This window comes from Spinacia oleracea, chromosome 5 (genome assembly GCF_020520425.1).
Source record: "Spinacia oleracea cultivar Varoflay chromosome 5, BTI_SOV_V1, whole genome shotgun sequence".
Taxonomy (NCBI): domain Eukaryota; kingdom Viridiplantae; phylum Streptophyta; class Magnoliopsida; order Caryophyllales; family Amaranthaceae; genus Spinacia; species Spinacia oleracea.
The window spans coordinates 107,984,512-108,003,557 of record NC_079491.1 but is presented as its reverse complement, the minus strand read 5'-3'; the positions used below and the strand labels follow the sequence as shown (position 1 = coordinate 108,003,557).

Here is a 19,046-nt window from a genome sequence, read left to right as displayed (position 1 = left end):
GAAAACCTTCATCACTCAGTGGGGTACATATTGCTATACAGTTATGCCGTTCGGACTGAAGAACGCAGGAGAAACCACTAGTAGAAAAAACCTTTATTGCAGCGGGCTTTTAGACCCTTGTTGCAGCGTACATCGTATGATGCAAATGGGGGGCCTGCAACAAGTCTAAACTTGTTACAGCGTACATTGTTCGCTGCAAAAAGTGGTTTATTGCAATAAGTGTGTTAAATTTGGCAAAAATCAAGATCTGTTACAGCGTACAAATTTGTGTACGCTGCAAAAGACCCACCCTGTTGCAGCGTACATCAGTTTGTACGCTGCAACAGGTCTTGATTTTTGCCAAATTTTATATTTTGTACGCTGCAATAGGATGGCTCTGTTGCAGCGAACAACAATATGTTCGCTGCAATAGAGCCGTACTTTTGGGGGGAAAATTCTAATTTTATTTAGCTATACCTAGAGTACCTTGCACCAAATATAGAAACCTGTCAACAATAATAGAACATCGCAACCTGTATAACAAATATAAAACAATAACAGGTGTTTTTGACACATATATATAAATATCCCAAAACCAAAGTGCACGTACTACATTAAAATATATGTTCCAATTTCAACGTACGCATACATTTTAATATAACAGATTGTTCTATAACATCTAAACCAACTCGATCAAGCGCGATCATATCAATAATGAATACTTGCTGGTGAAAAACTTAGCCCATTGCTCATGAACCACATCAATTTCCTCAGTAGCATAAGGCGCATTGCTCGGAGTATAGACCTTTACAAAAAAAAAATTTTAATTAAGCATTAGATTAAATGTCACATTATAACATTCAAGCAACTTATGATAATGTTCTAATAGTCTAGAATACGAGTCAAGAGTAAGTAAATGTCACTTTAGCCTAAATATGGCCTATAACGATCCAATGAGCCTTAAATGTGCATAAATAGATTGGAAAGAGTTTTAGAAAGTTAAAACTATGCATATTAATCATGTAATAAGAACAAAATGAGTCCTTAGGTTCTTTAGTTCAAAGTTGGGAGCAGAAAAGTCGTTTTAGCTCTAAATATGACCTATAACGACTCAATGAGGCTTAAATATGCATAAATAGATTGGAATGAGTTTCAGAAAGTTAAAACTATGCATATTAATCATGTAATAAGAATAAAATGAGTCCTTAGGTTCTCTAGTTCAAAGTTGGGAGCATAAATGTCATTTTAGCTTTAAATATGACCTATAACAATCCAATGAGCCTTAAATGTGCATAAATAGATTGGAATGAGTTTTAGAAAATTCAAACTATGTAGATTAATCATGTAATAAGAATTAAATAGTCGTTAGGTTCTTTAGTTCAAAGTTGGGAGCGGAAATGTCATTTTAGCTCTAAATATGACCTATAACGACTCGATGAACTTTAAATGTGCATACATAGATTGGAATGAGTTTTAGAAAGTTATAACTATGCATATTAATCATGTACTAAGAATAAAATGAGTTCTTAGTTTCTTTAGTTCAACGTTGGGAGCGTAAATGTTGTTTTAGCTCTAAATATGACTGATAATGCCCCAATGAGCCTTAAATGTGCTTACATAGATTGGAATGAGTTTTAGAAAGTTATAACTATGCATATTAATCATGTAATAAGAATAAAATGAGTTCTTAGTTTGTTTAGTTCAACGTTGGGAGTGTAAATGTCATTTTAGCTCTAAATATGACCTATAACGACCCAATGAGCCTTAAATGTGTACATAGATTGGAATGAGTTTTAGAAAGTTAAAACTATGCATATTAATCATGTAATAAGAATAAAATGAGTCCTTAGGATCTTTAGTTCAAAGTTGGGAGCGAAAATATCGTTTTAGCTGTAAATATGACCTATAACGACCCAATGAGCCTCAAAAGTGTATACATAGATTGTAATATGTTTTAGAAAGTAATTAGACCAATGTCATCAGGACTGCATTCAATCAAAAAAGAAAAAGTAATTAGACCAATGTGTATGCTTTGAGCTTGCAGATTAACTTTCCAACACCAATTAATTTCTCATTTGATAAATATAATAAAAACCCAATTGAAAGAATTAGCCCAAATTTCACAAAAATAAATTAATAAAACAGTAATTAAGATCTGTAATAGGCTTCATAACCAACACATGTCGATTATTAAACGTGTACCTAGAATCCATCTGGTGACTCAATTTGACACCTTTAGTATTGGTGGTACGACGTTGAAAACCCGAAACCTTGAGTTGGCGTAAATATTACAGAGCCCTTAGGGATGAGGAGAATAAATGTAACACAATATGGGGTAAAAGTGTAAAACTAAGCAGGGATAAGGGGGAAGAAAAAGAAACTAAACCAAACACTCCAAAAGGAAATATCAATTGCCTTTACCATTCCAAATATTAAACCAAAAAGCCCCTAACAATAATGATAAAATATCTAAAACAACAATGATAAGATTCATAATACCGACCTTCCAAGTTCTGAGCTCCTGCTAGATGCGACAACGGCGGCTTGGTTTTTCGTAAACATAGTTTGAGTGTGTCCAAATGAAGACTGCAATATAAACCACCGAAATACTCAAGTCCCATTGCCACCTTTTAAATAGATGATAAATATAATGAACTTTTACCTCTGATGACGGAACCACGGGTGATGAAGAAATGTTTGTATTATTAGAAATTGCAAGGTTATCCATTTCATGTGTTATTATGGTAGTTGCTGCAAGGACTCGAGGAGGCTGGCCATAAAGTATGTTTGGAAGAAGAGGTGGGCCAGGGGGCATTATCTTCATGCTGGAAAATATGTTTTCCCTCAGTGTCCATGTGACTTGAAGCAGATAAGTATGCACATCAGAATACTCACAACTACCTACAAGAAGGTAATGTAATAAACCTTTATTAGGGAATTTACTAAGTAAATAACAAGCAATAATTAAGCAGCTCACCTATGATGGTTTGCATGACTTGAAAGCATAGTATAAATGGCTAGTAATTGAAATAGATGCTGGGAAACTAATATAGTAATATGATTTGTGTTTCAAAAAAAATGCTGTAGGTATCGGGGGGGACAACCTCCTTCGATATATGAGAGACACAACCTACTAAAAAATGCATTTCTTGCAAAGATCATGTATCCCATGGCAAAAAAAGAACTTGAGAATATGCGAAACAATTCAGTTTGATCACCGAAGATGAACAATCAGAAGGAAAATGGCACAGCATCAGCATAATCTTACACAGGAAGGTAATTGTACCTGTATAATTTTCTTACCAACCAAAGTAGCATGAGTAGAGTGGCCCTCTAATATCTTCACATCAGCACCAGCAGTGTCTGCCATATCCAACATGTTAGCTTGGCTACATGGGAACAGGAGTCTTGCGGTCACAGGCTCCCCTCTATTTGAACCAGATGCATGTCCAGATTCCGAGATAGCTTCCATTAATCTTGTAAAAACACGAAGAGCGGCATCTTGGGCGGGGGAGTACTACCATTCCTTGTTCTACAAAATCATGAGCCACCTGAACATTTATAGCGAAGGTCAACGCACGAACCTACTTGTTTCACTTATACTTATACTTATTTGATAATAACTTATAAGATAAGAGACTTATCAGAGATTAAGCTCACATAAATCTCTAAACCAATAAACACAAGGCTGGACTTGCATATCTTATTTCCTTTTATTTCCTTTCCTAGGCCTAAACTGAAACGAAGTACAAGGAGAACAGAAGGGATGAAAAAAGAAAATTAAAATGAAAAACGGTTTTGGCAATCTATAATCTGTAGATGGATCTACCTAAATAAATGCCATAGCACCTTTAAGCTACTGCCCTAACACTTCTGTCAGATTTTAGCGCATACCTGGATCGCCGGTAATGTATTAAGGAGATAATAAGCAGAGTAGAGGATTATTACATAATGTATTAAGGAGGTAACTATACTCAAAATTAGAGGAGAATATGTAGTGAAGGTGTGAGAGAGATGGGGAAATTATTACACCAATTTTGAGGGTAACAGTTACCCTAGCTCATCCCCTCTCTGCCACCTTCATCCACCTTCACTTTCCTTAATTTAATTCCTATTACCCTCTTAGTGCATTAGCCCCAATCCAAGCATGCCCTTATGGAAAGAAAGGAAAACCAAACGACAACAACGTCGATTTTTTTGTATTTTGTAATGCAAGTGGGGTATAAAACTAGTAATACAATTGTATGCAAGCAGAATAATGCAAGTACAACTTGTTAAATCAGCCTTCGGAAACAGCAAGAAACTGAGATGGTATTAACGTGCAACTGTGCTAGTACAGTTCTAATTTTCAAAATGTTGAAAGTTCGGGCATGGTTTTATATAGCTAGATGTAACATTGTAAAAAATACACCATGCGAACTAAAAGAAGAAAAGGAGAAAGTGAGAAACCAAATAGATATCCAAAAAGTTTAACAAACCTCCATAGCAGACACCAAAATAACACACTCATCACAACCCACCACTAGGTCTAAGACTTCTATACGAGCTCCTGTTTCCTTTCTAAGGACCATCATTAAGTTTCTTCCCCAGTCAATCAAACCATTAGCCGCATAAGTGGGGCAAAGAAGCCTGAAAGCCACTTCTGTCCGGGCCGGCATTTTCTGTCCTAATTGAAGAGTGACTGCAATGGTTGTAAGCTGTTAACAATGTCGATTATTAAAGAAAAAGGTAGGAAAATTTGCAGCAACAGCAGAAAAGCGAATCAAATTAGGGTTGAACAACAAGAACCTAATCAAAGCAAATTTTCACAAAAAACCAAGACTAATTGTCACGAAATTTCAACAATTACTTGCAGAAAGCCCCAAAATACCACGAATTCGAGAAAACTTAGAACAAAAAAGGGGGGATTCAGAAAAAAGCGGCGAAATGGGATTTACCTGAGGAAGAAACCGCGGCGAGAAAAGGGGGACAATTCACGAAAAGGACCTCGGAATTGGGGGAATATGGAGGAGAAAGAAGGGATTTAGGAGAGAGAAAGAGAGCAGATGAAGAAGAATGAGGAGGTGAGAGAGTACGCGGTGTTAAAAATGGCTTCACGCAGGGAAAGCTGAGGGAAGAAGAGGGGATATGATTCTCGAATTTGTTCCTTAGGTTAGAGATAGGAATGTTCGTCTAAATTAACTTTTCCAGCGAAAAAAAATTACATGTTATTGCAGGGGGCTTTTACCTGTACGCTGCAAAATAAAAGAGCTATCGCAGGGGGCTTTTACTTTGTACGCTGCAAAAAACTCTTTTGCAGGGGGCAATTAATTTGTACGCTGCAATAACCCTTTACAGGGGTTTGACCCGCGTTGACCTACTGTTGTTGAAGCGTATTAATACATGTACGCTGCAATAAGGGGGTTGCAACAGAGGTTTTTTCTACTAGTGAACCGACCAAAGAACAGCCACAACCATCATGAGCGATATGATTCACAGGGAAATTGAGGTATATGTCGACGACATGATTGTCAAATCCAAAGAGCGACACGAGCATACCTCAGTACTTCGAAAGTTTTTCAACAGGCTCAGGCAATACCACATGAGGCTCAATCCTCAAAAGTGTGCATTCGGGGTAACGTAACGCAAGTTACTCGGATATATTATCAACTCTCGGGGCATAGAGGCTGATCCTTCGAAAATCAAAGCAATTCCCGAGATGCAACCACCAACGGATGAAAAGGAAATTCGGGGTTTTCTCGGCAGACTACAATATATTAGTAGGTTCATTTCAAGACTCACAATGATATGTGAACCGGTATTTCGAAAGCTCCGAAAAAGCGGGCCCAAAGTGTGGGATGACGACTGTCAGCATGCATTCGACACTATCAAAAACTACCTTTCCAACCCGCCAGTGCTAAAGCCAGCCTTTCCAGGGATTCCCCTCAGGCTCTACCTCGCAACAACAGATTCAGCAGTAGGGGCTATGCTCGCCCAGGAAGTTGAAGGCAAGGAGAACGTCGTATACTACATAAGAAAAAAACTGATCGAGTACGAGACCAAGTACACTCAGCTCGAGAAACTTAGCATCGCCTTGGTTTGGGCCACAAAGAAGCTACGACACTACATGCTCTCCCATACAGTACATGTGATCAGCAAAGCGGATCCTCTCAAGTATCTATTCGAAAAACCAGCTCTCAACGGACGGTTGTCCAGGTGGTTGGTCATGCTTGCAGAATTCAACCTCAAATATATCCCGCAGAAGTCTATCAAGGGTTCAGCAGTCTCAGACTTCCTAGTCGGCTGTCCTGTCGAGGCAGAAGAGGAGGATTACGACTTACCCGACGAGCAAATCTTAATGACCAGTGATGACAGTTGGTCAATGCATTTCGACGGTGCTTCGAATCAAAACGGGTGTGGTGTTGGAGTAATTCTAGTATCCCAGACGGCACTCACATTCCTATATCAGCAAAACTGCAATTCAACGTCACAAACAATGCTGCAGAATATGAAGCATGCATCATGGGCCTGGAAGCCGCCTTAGCATTAGGTGTCCAGAAATTTCTAGTATACGGGGATTCTTCCCTAATCATCAATCAAATTTCCGGCAAATGGAAAGTAAAGAGCGAGAGCTTGGCTCCATACCAGTCTTATCTTGAGCAGCAGTCTGAGCAAATAGAACAACTTCGCTATACATATCTCCCGAGAGAGGAGAACCAATTCTCCGATGCACTGGCAAAGCTGGCCTCAATGATCAACGTCCCAAACGGCATGGCCGAAATGCCACTTACAATTGAAACGCGTCAAGAAGCAGCATATGTCCATGCTATTGACGACGTCGAGCAAGACAGAGATGAACCTTGGTTTACAGACATCCAAAGGTATCTACAAAATTCAGAGTATCCCCCACACTTCTCAAGCAAGAATCAAAGGGCTCTACGACTACAATCAGCCAATTTCGTCATAGAAGGCAGCGTTCTATACAAAAGGTCCCTTGGCGGTCCTAACCTCCGATGTGTTGACAAGCATGAAGCTCAAAGAGTCATGGACAACATACATGCTGGAGTCTCTAGCACCCACATGAATGGGAAGATGCTAGCCCTCAAGATCATCAGGGCTCGATACTACTGGACTATCCTCGAACGGGATTGCTACTTCTTTGTCAAGAAATGTCCTACCTGCCAAAAGTGTGCGAATCTGAAGCACATTCCCCCATCATTGCTATACTCTCAATCATCACCGTGGCCATTCTCAGCCTGGGGTATCGACGTCATTGGCAAAGTCACTCCAACAGGCACCGGGGGTCATGAGTTCATACTGGTTGCTATCGACTACTTCACAAAATGGGTCGAGGCCAGATCATTCAAAGTGTTGGGTTCCAAGAAAGTGGCCCAGTTCATACAAGAAAACATCATATGCAGATATAGCGTTCCTCACGAGTTCATCAGTGACCAGGGAACCCATTTTCAAGGAGAGTGTGAAGATCTATTCACCGAGTACAAGATTTAACATCATCGCTCTTCGCCTTATCGCCCACAAACCAATGTGGCAGTCGAAGGAGCCAACAAGAATGTCAAGACCATCATCACGAAAATGACTACCAATTACAAGGACTGGCCCCAGAAGCTGCATTTCGCATTGTGGGGGTATCGAACTTCAATTCGCACTTCAACTGGTCCAACTCCATTTTCATTAGTCTATGGAATGGAAGCGGTACAACCTATCGAGCTGGAGATACCTTCTCTAAGGATAGTCCTCGAAGAAAAATCCCAGAAGCTGCACGGGTACAAGCAAGATATGACGAGCTAGTCATGCTCGATGAGCGTCGGCTTCAAGCCGCTCACCATGTACAAGTCTATCAGCGCCGAGTGGCCAGACATTTCAACAAAAGGGTAAGAACCCAAAAACATCAAGGAAGGCGAGCTTGTCCTTAAAGCCCTTCGCAAAAGCATCATGGACCCAAGGGGAAAATTCAAACCCAACTGGGCAGGCCCATACATTGTCAAGAAGATCCTCTCCGGGGGAGCAGTCGAACTAACAGACGTCGATGGAACAAAATTCAGATCTTTGACAAACCTCGATCAACTCAAGAAGTTCTATGTCTAAGTTCCATGTTCAAATTCAAAAATCCAATTCAAAGTCTTGTAAGGTCGTCAGAACTACGTCCGGCCTGATTCCCTAACGGGGAACGTAGGCAACCTCATTTCGAGGCCCGGCCACTTTAATACAAAAAAATGAAAAATTTCCTCAATTAAGGGCATCCTAAAAATCAAACTCAAAATTCAAAATTTAATTGTTGTTGTCTTTATTCCAAATGTGCCAATTCAAATCAAAGCATGTTCAAGCGGAATTTAACACAATAGCTCTTTATTTGGCTCTAAGGCCTTCAAAGCTATTTCAAATACAAAGTAGGGATCAAGTGAAGCAAAGTTCAAAGCCTTTTCACTTCCTGAACACATTTTCTAAACACATCTTCCAAACACATTCTAAACACAATTCCTTCCAATACAATTTCAAACACATTTAGGCTACAAAGATCTAGGGTCGGGCGACTATGCTCTGGAGTCTTGGCACCTTGAGTACTATCCCTTGGCTCCTCCCGCAATCAATCATCAATCTTCCCCTTGCCCAAGCGGCGGGAGAAGGAACTTGCTAGCCTTCCAAGACGGGAGGACGACGAACCTCCTTAGGACTCTGAACGGTCAAGCACCGGATGGGCCACACTCCCGTCACCTTCCTCATAGTCAGTTGATGCAGGACGTCTAGCTCTTGAACCTCGGACTCTAGCTGGTCCGCAGAGAGAAATGTCCCTCTGGCTTAGGCCTCTCATCTATACAATGTACCCCGCAGACAGAGTAACTGACTCAGGTGGGAACTGAATATTGAAGAATGGTTTGGCGACCCAATATCGCCTCCAAATTTCAAGTCGATTGGCATTCAGCGCAACAGGTTTCGGTACAGTCCGGGATCTCCTGTTTCAAGCCATACTGTCTCATCACTCGAGCAGGCGAGTAGAAGACCAGCATTGTGAGGCTTGACACCCTCAAGGCAGTAGAATAAGGGGCATGTCTCATGGTAGAAATTGCCCACCAAGGAACTACCCACCTTATACAAGTTTCAATCCCAGAGAGTGCGCTTCGCCACTCGTCCAATGAAAGTCGTCCATACATCATGGGCCGCACGGTGGACCCTTTTCTATTATATCTCTCCATGTTCTCCGGTGGTGCCACCAGCATGAGCCTCTCCATAAGCCAAACCTTGGGGAGTATACAAGAAATGCATTTCAAAATTTAACATTCAAAATTCAAATACAAGTACAAATTCGACAATACAAGAAGGCTCCAGATCCTTACTTGGAGTAATAACGGACTTCCCGACAGCAAAGAAGAGGGGTCCGACTTCAGCATGTCAAGGCCCATCAATGTTTCGCCAATCACGAGCGACATTGGGTCCCGACCACTAGCAAACTGCTCTACAATCTCTATTAGGGAGGCATCACCATTGCCAAACCCCTGTTTCGAAAAGAGGAAGCGAGAAAAGATACAAAAACTCAAGGCCCTCAAGCGGAAAACTTTGGAAACATCAAGCCCAGCAAAGTAGGTGACAAGGAGGGACAAATCCACCCCTCTGCCATATACAACAGCACTCAAAAGTGGGGGCTTCAAGCCCAAATGTCTTTCAAAGCCCAAGAAAAAGTGTTCTTCAACACTGGGCATGCATGGCTCCAGCATAATGGGCCACCCAAATATGGCGCTAAACTCTTCAGGGAGGGGACATACCTCATTATTCCCAAGGAGGAAGACATGATGATTCGGATCCCAAGCCTCCAAAGCAGCAAGAATGAAGTGCACATCCAGCTTTACAAACTGGAAGGAGGCGAGCACCCCAAGATGCATGCCATCAAGATCCCTTTTCTCCAATTTTCCTAGCAAACCAAGCCACGAGTTCAAGGCATTTTCAAAGGACATAGCCATCTTCTCTCTTCTTTTTCGTGAGGAAGAAGTATACAAGAAATAGCAGGGAAGGATTGATGCAAGAAATGATCCGAAATACTCCCTATTTATACAAGAGTCGTCTTGCACGACAGCACGCTGGCGCTAGGCGCCATGTCCTCCATTATTCAAGATTCCAAAGCCGTAAGTCGCGCAAATTCAAGCAGTCCGGATCAACGCTTCGGGCAGATTTCGGTTCAAAATAATCAAAATTCAAGCATTCTAGTCCTAGATCGGCGTCCTAAGTCGAGTCCGCATATGCATAAGCAAAAATTGAATATACTTTGACTTGCGCTTTTTCTTACCAAAACACTTCAGTCAAAGTGGGGGCTTATAGTGGGAATATACACCCGAAAACATGGGCAAATTTTTTCCAAAATGTTTGCAAATTTTTCATGCATGCATATAGCTACAAATTTCAAAGCACACACAACGCATACAAGTTCAAATATTCAAACATACAAAAGCCAATCTTCAAAAAAAGTTCCAAACCAATTCAAGTTCCAAACCATACAACCATACAAATTCAAGTTCCAAACCGTACAAAACAATACAAATACAACCCAGCCTATGCAAAATCAACCCAGGCAAGCTGGAACTCGCTACCATGCAGGGTCAGTCCGAGTCATCATCAGCTGTAACATCAACCACAGGCTCCTTGTCCCTGTTTCGCCTCCTAAGGCCCTCCAGATCTCGATCCAGCTCTGTCCCAGGGGTACCAGGATCCTGCTCCGAGATACGAAGAGTGCCAGGAGAGGGATGAACTCCCTGCTGAGGAGAAGGATACTAATAAGGCGGCGGCATCGCCATGAACTGGTACAGCGCAAACATTTGAGCTTGACGCATCCTCTCCATCTCCAACCAGTAAGCCCATGAATCCGCACCCCAAGGCTCAGGACCACTCCCTCCGAAGTAGTAACCGGGAGGAGGAACAAAGAGACTCGAACTGCTTGCACCCCTAAACGAATGCCTGGTAGGACCAGCATGTACAAAAAGGGGCGGCTCCCCGATCAGCATCTGAATGCCTCTGATGAGTACCAGCACCGGACCCCTGTCCTAGGTCCAAGCTCGGTCCTTCCTGGCTCGAGGAAGACTGCACCTGAGGCTCCCTATCAACGGAACCTCTGCGGCCTCGATGACGCTCCTATACAAAATACAAATTTCAAGAATCAAAATCCAAAGTTCGAGTTTCCAGAATACAAATTTTAAAATCAAGAAAAGCACCTCTCTGTCCCGGCCAGAAAGCTTCTGGGTCAGTTTGACACAATACCTCTTCCAGGAATCAATCAAGAGCATCCATCGACGCACTCTCACCCGAGGCGCCTGCATACAAAATTCAAGATCAATTCCCAAATACAAGATTACAATCAGTTTCAAGAAAATGAAACAGTACTTACAGCTGCATAATGCTCAGGTACAACATCATATGATCCCCGTGCGAGTTCTCATGGCGGAGGACCCCATCAGCATAGGGGATGTCCTCATGATCAACCTCCTCCTCCTACATACAATCATACAATCATCCAATCATACAAGAATACAAGAATACAAGGTACAAAGTTCGAAAGCTCACCGGCAGTACGAAGCGTACTAGTGGAGCCAGCCTCCTCAGGAAGTCGTCATACCTACCCTTCCTTTGTAGAAAGTCCCTCCAAGAGCGGAAAACAACATCGCCCCTAGCATTCACATAGAGCCGGGCAAGCTCTTCATCCGACGCCAGCATGGACACCGGTGGTTCCTTGGGGACAAACCTATTCCCCGAACTGTGCTGAAGGGACACTCGCTCCCCCAGATACCACATGTGGCGATCACCCCTGGGAGCAAAAAAACCCGCCGCCCAGACAAGAAATGGGCACGAGCAGTCGAGGCAGGTACAGGCGCGTTAGCAAAAGGACGCCACACCACCTGCAAAGCAAACAACTCAGGCAACTATAGAAATACAAATACAAAAGAGCAAAATATTACTAAAATATTACCTCATCTGTAGGTAGAACTCTCCAAGCTCTGCGGGAGCGCGCCAGAGGCACCCTCCTGCGCACCGCTCCTATCCAAGAGGCAACATACGGGTAAGCCGCATCTCCAGTACGATCCGACTTCCAAAGTCGGAAAGTGCTCATATATCCAAATCTTTCAAAAAAGCAAGCAAAACATCAGGCAAGTTCAAATACAAACATACAAGTACAAGGCACAAAGTACAAGGAGTCTTAAATACCTCCAGCACACTCCATAGAGCAGCCATGCTCGGCTCTCTCTCCGGCGCAGTCCGGGAGGCCCACTTTATCTCGTACAAGAGGTGGCTATATGCCAAACCACCCTAGTTGTAGCTCGATACAGCTCTCAAGTCCTGCAAAATTGACAAGAATCTAATGTGCACCCGACTGTTCCAGCTCGCGGCCACCACCCTACTCACCAAAGCTAAGAGGAATAGCCTAACCCTCTGCTTTGCAGACACACCCACACCATGGATAGCGTCCGTAATCACCATCACGGAAGCGTGGGTGGCATCGTCTGTCAAGTCAACAACAAGGCCGAGCAAGTCCCTGGCAGCGGCCGAGCGCCACGTCAGCTCCGAATCAAAGGTCACGTTCCTCTCAGAAAAAGGAAGACCCATAATCATGGAAAACCCAAAAGGGGTAATGGTGATCTCCCCCCATGCCATATGAAAAGTGTTGGTGGTATCCCACCACCGCTCTAGCAAAGCCCATAGCCGGGGTTTGATCCCCCGTTCTCCTCGAAGTACCTCCCATGGCACGCCAGAAGTCAACCAGGCCCGTCTGCAACCAGATTCCCATAGCTTCCTCATCAGCATGGATGGCTTTAAAGGCCTTCTGAAGCTCCGCCAATGACCAGATGGTGCGAATGGCCTCTCCGTCGGCCTACATATAAACGAATCAGCTCAAAACCTATACAAGTACAAAATACAAATTCAAAGTACAAGACTCACCAAGCCAGCGCGAGGCCGCTGAGACAAGTGAAACTCCGGTCGAAATACCAAATCGGAAGGACTCCAACCAGTACCAGCAAAGGCAGGTGCACTCAGGGGAACCATACCCCCATCCGGTGCATTTACCGCAGCCGCTTCATCATCCGAAGCATCCTCCTCAGCAGCTCGAACCACCAAAGATTCGGCAAGCTTCCTCCGAGTATGACGAGGCATACTAAATCAAGCAGAGTACAAAGTGTCAAAATTCTAAACTGGGGGCTATCCTATACTAGCCCGTGCAAAAATCAAAATTCAGAGGCTATCCTATACTAGCCTGTACAAAGTCAAAAATTCAAACATCCCCAGTGGCAGTACTATTTCAGCTAGGGACCTCTAGTTCAAAATACAAGTGCTACACCAACGCCTAGGCTATCCACGCCGAAGCAGGCATACAAGTTCTACACCAACGCCTACTCTATCCACGCCGAAGCAGGTATACAAGTTCTACACCAACGCCTAGGCAATCCACGCCAAAGAAGGTATGCAAGTTCAACACCGCCTAGGCTACCCATGGGGAAGCCAGCATTCCAAAACTCTACAAACAACATCTAGGCATCCTAGCCTATTCTCTCCTGAGACCCCGCAAGGTCACTAGTGAGACTACTATCTAAAAATACTATGTACAAGATTCAAGAAAATTTTCAAAAGTTCAAATCTACAAGTTCCAACAGTTTCAGTCCAAGTGGCTATCAAACAATTCTCAACAAAATTGAAGAAGCTTAAGCATACAAGCATCATTCCAAAGTACGAGAAAATTCAAATCTACATGCAATCCTGGAGATTATTTGATAAGAAAAACCATGAAATACTTACATGGACAAGGCAAGAACAAGACCAAGGGAAGAGGCTAATCGACCATTGAGAGAGAAGAGCAAAGAATTCAAGAGAATGTACCTCAAAATGGCACGGGAAGGGGACCTTTTATAGCTCAACCCGGCGCCTGACGCCGAGGCCCGCGCTGGGCGTTGCCTGGTGCATGTGCAGAATCTGCCGCGCGCGGTGTCCCGTGCTGATTGCACGTCCTTTACTGCTACGGTCTTCCGCACCAAGCATCAAATGTCGCATCAGGCCATCTTTCGAAAATGCGGGTATACACTCGTATCTCCAAGTACCAACAGATGAATATTTCAAGGATACGAAGTCCAAAAAATACAACGACTCAGGCGTTCGACTCCCAACGAAAGTCAGCCGAAATTTTAAAATCTTAAGGGACAGTAAAAAGCGCTTATCCCCATCAAAGCACATCCCCAACGGATCAACTCCGTGTTTTCAAAATTCAAAAATTCAAGATTCAAAAATTCAAGATTCAAATTTTCGATGCCAAGCTCCGTCCCGAACCGAAGGCGGAAGAGTGCAAGTACAAATCGGAGTCATCACAACCGCACGGAGGTAGACTCTATCCTTTCTTCTAACGCCTATTTTGTGCAGGTAACGGCGTACAAAGAATGGTCTTGATCGCAGAACGTCTTAATCATTCTCCGTCCCTTTCGAAATACTTTGACTTGCGCTTTCCTAACCGAACGCTCAGTCAAAGTGGGGGCTTCTATAGACACCTAAATCGTGTCTCCCCTCTGGGATGATGACGATACCATTATCCTTACTAGGCAGTTGGAGAAACTACGTGCGGAAATTCCAATTTCTAAGAACATCTCCAAAATAAAAGATCTAAAATCCAACTCCCGAGGCCGTTCCCCTTCCGGAACTCGGTACAAAATACAATTTTCAAAAACCAATTTTAAAATACAAGTACAATCTCATCTAGTAGACCATTCCATTGATTTTACTAAGCCTTTTCCACTCAAAATCATATAACGCAAGTCAAATTCGGGCGCCGACCCACAAAACCGAGCAAGCCGGGCCTCGTCCCGTAAAACCGAAATTCAAAACCCGAAACGGCTTGTTTTTAGACGCAAAATCAAGTCTTAACCTCCAAGAAAACACTACGTACCAAGCATCGTACTATTCGTACGAAGGTACATCAATACAAGATAAATCACAGACGGAGCCCGCGTCCTTGTTTTGGCGGCATCCACCCACGTCACCAGCGCCCAGCGCTGCCAGCTGCGTGCTGCGCTGGCAATGGATGGCGTTTTGCAGCCATTTTTCCTATAAATACCCCATAATTCGCAGCATTAAGGGAGGCAGATTCAATATACAACTTCGTAATACAAAAATTACGCCTCAAATCCAAATCACAAAATCCTTCAAAAACACATACAAACTTCAAGTTCTAAGCAATTGGGAGCTCTAAAAGGAATTCTTGCCTAAACCTAAATAGGTAATTCCGAGTCCCACCATATTCAATCATGTTTCTTTGATTTTCCTATTTCAAAAATGACTAGCAAGTTGGCATTTTTACTACTAAAAATGTCACTTGCAACAATCATACATCTTTTCAAAATCCAAACTTTTCAAAATACAAAAATGCAAACTTTCAAGATTCAAGGATGTTCAAAGTTGTTTGCAATCACTTCTTTGAACTAGAATCACTTTCAAGTATGGAGTAATCAAAGATGACACATTTTTAACTTTTAAAGGTTTAGTCTTTTGAGATCCAAGACTCAATTTTTAAACATACAAGTTCAAATTTTCAAATTTCAAGATCCACAATGTTTAGGGTTGCTCATGACTACTTCCCTAAACTAGGATCCTTTCAAAGTAAGAGCACATCAAAGATCTAACCATTTCAACATTAAAAGGTCCAATCTTTGAGATTCAAGTCTCTTATGTTTCAATATTTCAAGTACAAGTTCAATATTTCAAGTTCAAGTTCAAGTATTTCAAGTTCAATATTTCAAGATTCAAACTTTCAAGTTCAAGTTCTATATGCAAAATATAGGATACTTTAGGTTGAGCAACTTCTCCCAAGTTGAGATTTTTGGCTTTGAATTCGTGTCGGGCGCACTTATTTTTAAGGAGCCGCTTGGCGTTCGAATCTCATGTGCCCAAGTACAAATTTCAATATCGCAATTTCAATTATGCACCTTTCAATATTGCAATTTCAATTATGCACCTTTCAATTCCGCAATTTCAATATCGCACTTTCGATTCCATAATTTCAATATCGCACTTTAAATTCCGCATCTTTACTTGCCTAGTCCTTCTAGGCAATGTGGACCTACTCCCTAGTCCATTTCTAGGGGGTCTTGTATTTACTAATTCCGCACTTATTTACTATTGTGATGTTGCTCTATTTTCTTTATCGCTTTCATCACCATACATGCTAAATACAACAAAATACAAGGTTACATCATGCTTAACAAAGATAATTTCTTGGACAAACCGATCTTAGGTTCCCTTAAATTAATTTTAAAGCAAAGTGACCACCATACAAAGTAGAGATTCAATTTGCTCTAAATTCAAACCCACATAGTCTAAGCTAGGGTATTTTTTCAAAAATGTTGTGTCACGTACTTCAATAATTTCTAAAGCTCGCGGAATAAACATCTCGTTCCCGTGCCCGGATCTCACCCATCCGTTTCGAAGATTCAAGTCTTATCCTAATAGAGTCATTTACGGTCTTTCCAAACATGACCCTAAACAATGTTTGGTAGCGACTCCTTCGAGATACAAAAATACGATGGTTTCTAAAAATCGCCCCCCTTGTAGGGAATTTCTTACAACAGAAAAATACCCCTACAGCTTGGATCTTACCTTATGTTCAGTAAGTAAGACGAAGCGACAAAGGAATGTGAATGCACACTTGTCTGAATGACAAGTGGGAGACTGAAGGAAATATGTCCTTCAACCAAGGTGCATTTAGTCTAATACCAAGGTTCAGATTAATTGCGAACAATTAATTTAGTAAGATCAAGTGATCGGAACATCTTCCTGAAGCAATGCTTCCGATCAGTGAGTTATAATGAATATTAAGCTCACAACTTACTCTTGACTGAACCTATAAGGTCACAACAATGGCATGTAACAGATCACCGGATTAAATGAATCGAAAATTCATTTAATAGCTTATCAGGAATTAGTTTGGAAAACATAAATATACGATATGACGTTGGATCGGAATCGTATATCGTATTGCGCATATTCTTAAGCTAGGCGAAACCAATAATCGTATAGTTCAACATTGGATCGTCAAGTACAATACGATAGATAATTGCCGTAAGGCATTGGACGCAAATACGAGAAGGCAACGCTGCCAGCGCAACGAGCCAAGGCGCGCAAGCGTGCAAGGCCCACTAGGCGTAGCAGCGAGCCAACGCGCACAAGGCCCATGCCTCGGCATGGCGCGCGCGCATGTGAGGAGTAGCAGCAACAACGCACACAGAGCGGCCCAAGGCCCAACGCCTGTATGGTGCGCGCGTATGGGCTTGCGTGTGCTGTCCAGTTCTTGCCTTCGTGGCTTGGGTGGTTACTATTATAACCTAAGGGTTATAATATTATTCTACACAGTTTTCCTAATCTAACACATTTCAGTTGACACACATCAAACCTTAAGGAGGAGAGAGAAACCCTAATTCCCTCTAAGCCTCCATGGATGTGTTCTTCCCCAAAGCACAAACTCTTGATTGATTGTCTAAGCTACGGTCATCAAGACAGATCTGATCATGTCGGTGAACCAAGTAGGGGAACGACAAGTGGAGTTCTAAGTTCGTGTTCGTTGACAGATTACTAGGGAAAATACGCTTCGAATGTAAGTTTGCTTAATCTGTGCTTTATACATGTTTCCTGGCTTTGGGGATTGTTTCCGCACACGTTATTATGATTAGCTGTATTCCCCTACAAAATATACTTCCACGGTCTCACTCATTTGATATTCTGAATTCTTATTAGGTTATGATACATATAAAGCATATATATTTCATGCGGAAAAACCAAAAATCCAGGAATCCAAATTAATTGCCACATAACAATTAGCATAATTTAGGATACATACTTATGTAGTGTGCCCTCCCTAGCTGCTCCCGAACCAAACAAGAACAAGTTTAGGACTTCAAGTTTCGTCCCTCCGTAGATAGTCCACATCACGTTCGGGTCCGCCTTAGATTTAATTAACTAGAATTCAACCTAAGGTTTTAAGTTATTCGAATATAATTTGTGGTAAATTATTAACTTTAGTTTTAACCTTAAAACTATATGAATACTTGAATTGATTGATTATAAATTGTGAATGCCATCACCTATTTATAGGGTAGGATTATCGGAACTAGAAACCTACTAGGATTTAATTAATCTAATCTTATTAGAATTAGATATTAATTAAAACTATTAAGTTAATGTTTAATTCGATAACTTACTCTAGTAGTTTTAGGAAATTAATCTTTAATCTAATCCTAATCGCTTAAGGATTCGATGCATGCACGAACTCAACGCACACACGCACGCACAACCCACGAGGGGCGCTGTGAGCGCGTGCGCGCAAAGTGCTCGACCCAGCAGCGCTGCAGCCCACGAATAGGCGTGCCAGCCTGCTGGCCTCGCTGGGCCTGGCCTTGCGCTTCGCTTGGCTGGGCCTTGCGATGCTTGCGGGCTGCCTTGCTGCCTTGCTGCGCGCGGGCTTTGCTAGGCGCAGGCCTGGCTTCGTGCTGGGCCTTGCGTCTAGAAAGCTCGTCCGATGTTCATTTCGTACGACGTGCTTTCGAATAATTTTCCGATTCCGGAATTCATTTCCGATTCTAACAATATTTCCATTTCGGAATTAATTTCCGTTTCGAACAAACATTTAATATTTCCGATTCCAGAATTATTTTCCGATTCCGATAATATTTCTGATTCCCAAAATATTTCCGTTTCCGGTAATATTTCCGATTCCCGCAATATTTCCATTTCCAATAATATTTTCCGATACGTACCATGTTTCCGTTTCCGGCAATATCATCGTTTCCGGAGTATTCATGATTTGTTGTTTGACGATTTCAGCTCCCACTGGAACCGAGATCCGTCGATTCCGAATATCCATAAATGGAGTATTTAATTCACGTACTATTTGTGTGACCCTACGGGTTCAGTCAAGAGTAAACTGTGGATTAATATTATTAATTCCACTTGAACTGAAGCGGCCTATAGCTAGACATACAGTTCACATGATCTCACTGAATTATTAACTTGTATAATTAATTAATACTGGACCGCATTTATTAGACTTAGCATTGAATGCA

At 42.2% G+C, this 19,046-nt stretch overlaps 1 protein-coding gene across 3 annotated transcripts; it reads right to left on the bottom strand.

The window, feature by feature from the left end:
* Nucleotides 1–526: 526 nt before the first annotated feature.
* On the bottom strand, nt 527–4,035 carry LOC110776883 (uncharacterized). Of its 3 annotated transcripts, none has more exons than XM_056830292.1 (5): nt 3,809–4,035; nt 3,283–3,530; nt 2,642–2,880; nt 2,483–2,565; nt 527–784 (listed from the first exon to the last, which is right to left on the bottom strand). In XM_056830292.1, exons 2-5 carry the CDS (start codon nt 3,449–3,451, stop codon nt 688–690), a joined length of 588 nt encoding a protein of 195 aa, XP_056686270.1. In that variant the 5' UTR covers nt 3,452–3,530; nt 3,809–4,035; the 3' UTR covers nt 527–687. The 3 variants fall into 3 exon arrangements, with proteins under 3 accessions (XP_056686270.1, XP_056686272.1, XP_056686271.1); XM_056830294.1 differs by having other exon boundaries at nt 3,874–4,035; XM_056830293.1 differs by lacking the exon at nt 3,809–4,035 and having other exon boundaries at nt 3,283–3,695.
* Nucleotides 4,036–19,046: the final 15,011 nt, after the last annotated feature.

Excerpts from the sequence above, each read along its gene's own strand:
- LOC110776883 (XM_056830292.1), bottom strand. The coding sequence starts at position 3,451 with ATGGAAGCTATCTCGGAATCTGGACATGCATCTGGTTCAAATAGAGGG. Across the intron at positions 2,566-2,641 it reads CCGTGGTTCCGTCATCAGAG|TCTTCATTTGGACACACTCA; the intron begins GTAAAAGTTCAT and ends TTTATATTGCAG. Across the intron at positions 785-2,482 it reads AGGAGCTCAGAACTTGGAAG|GTCTATACTCCGAGCAATGC; the intron begins GTCGGTATTATG and ends TTTTTTGTAAAG.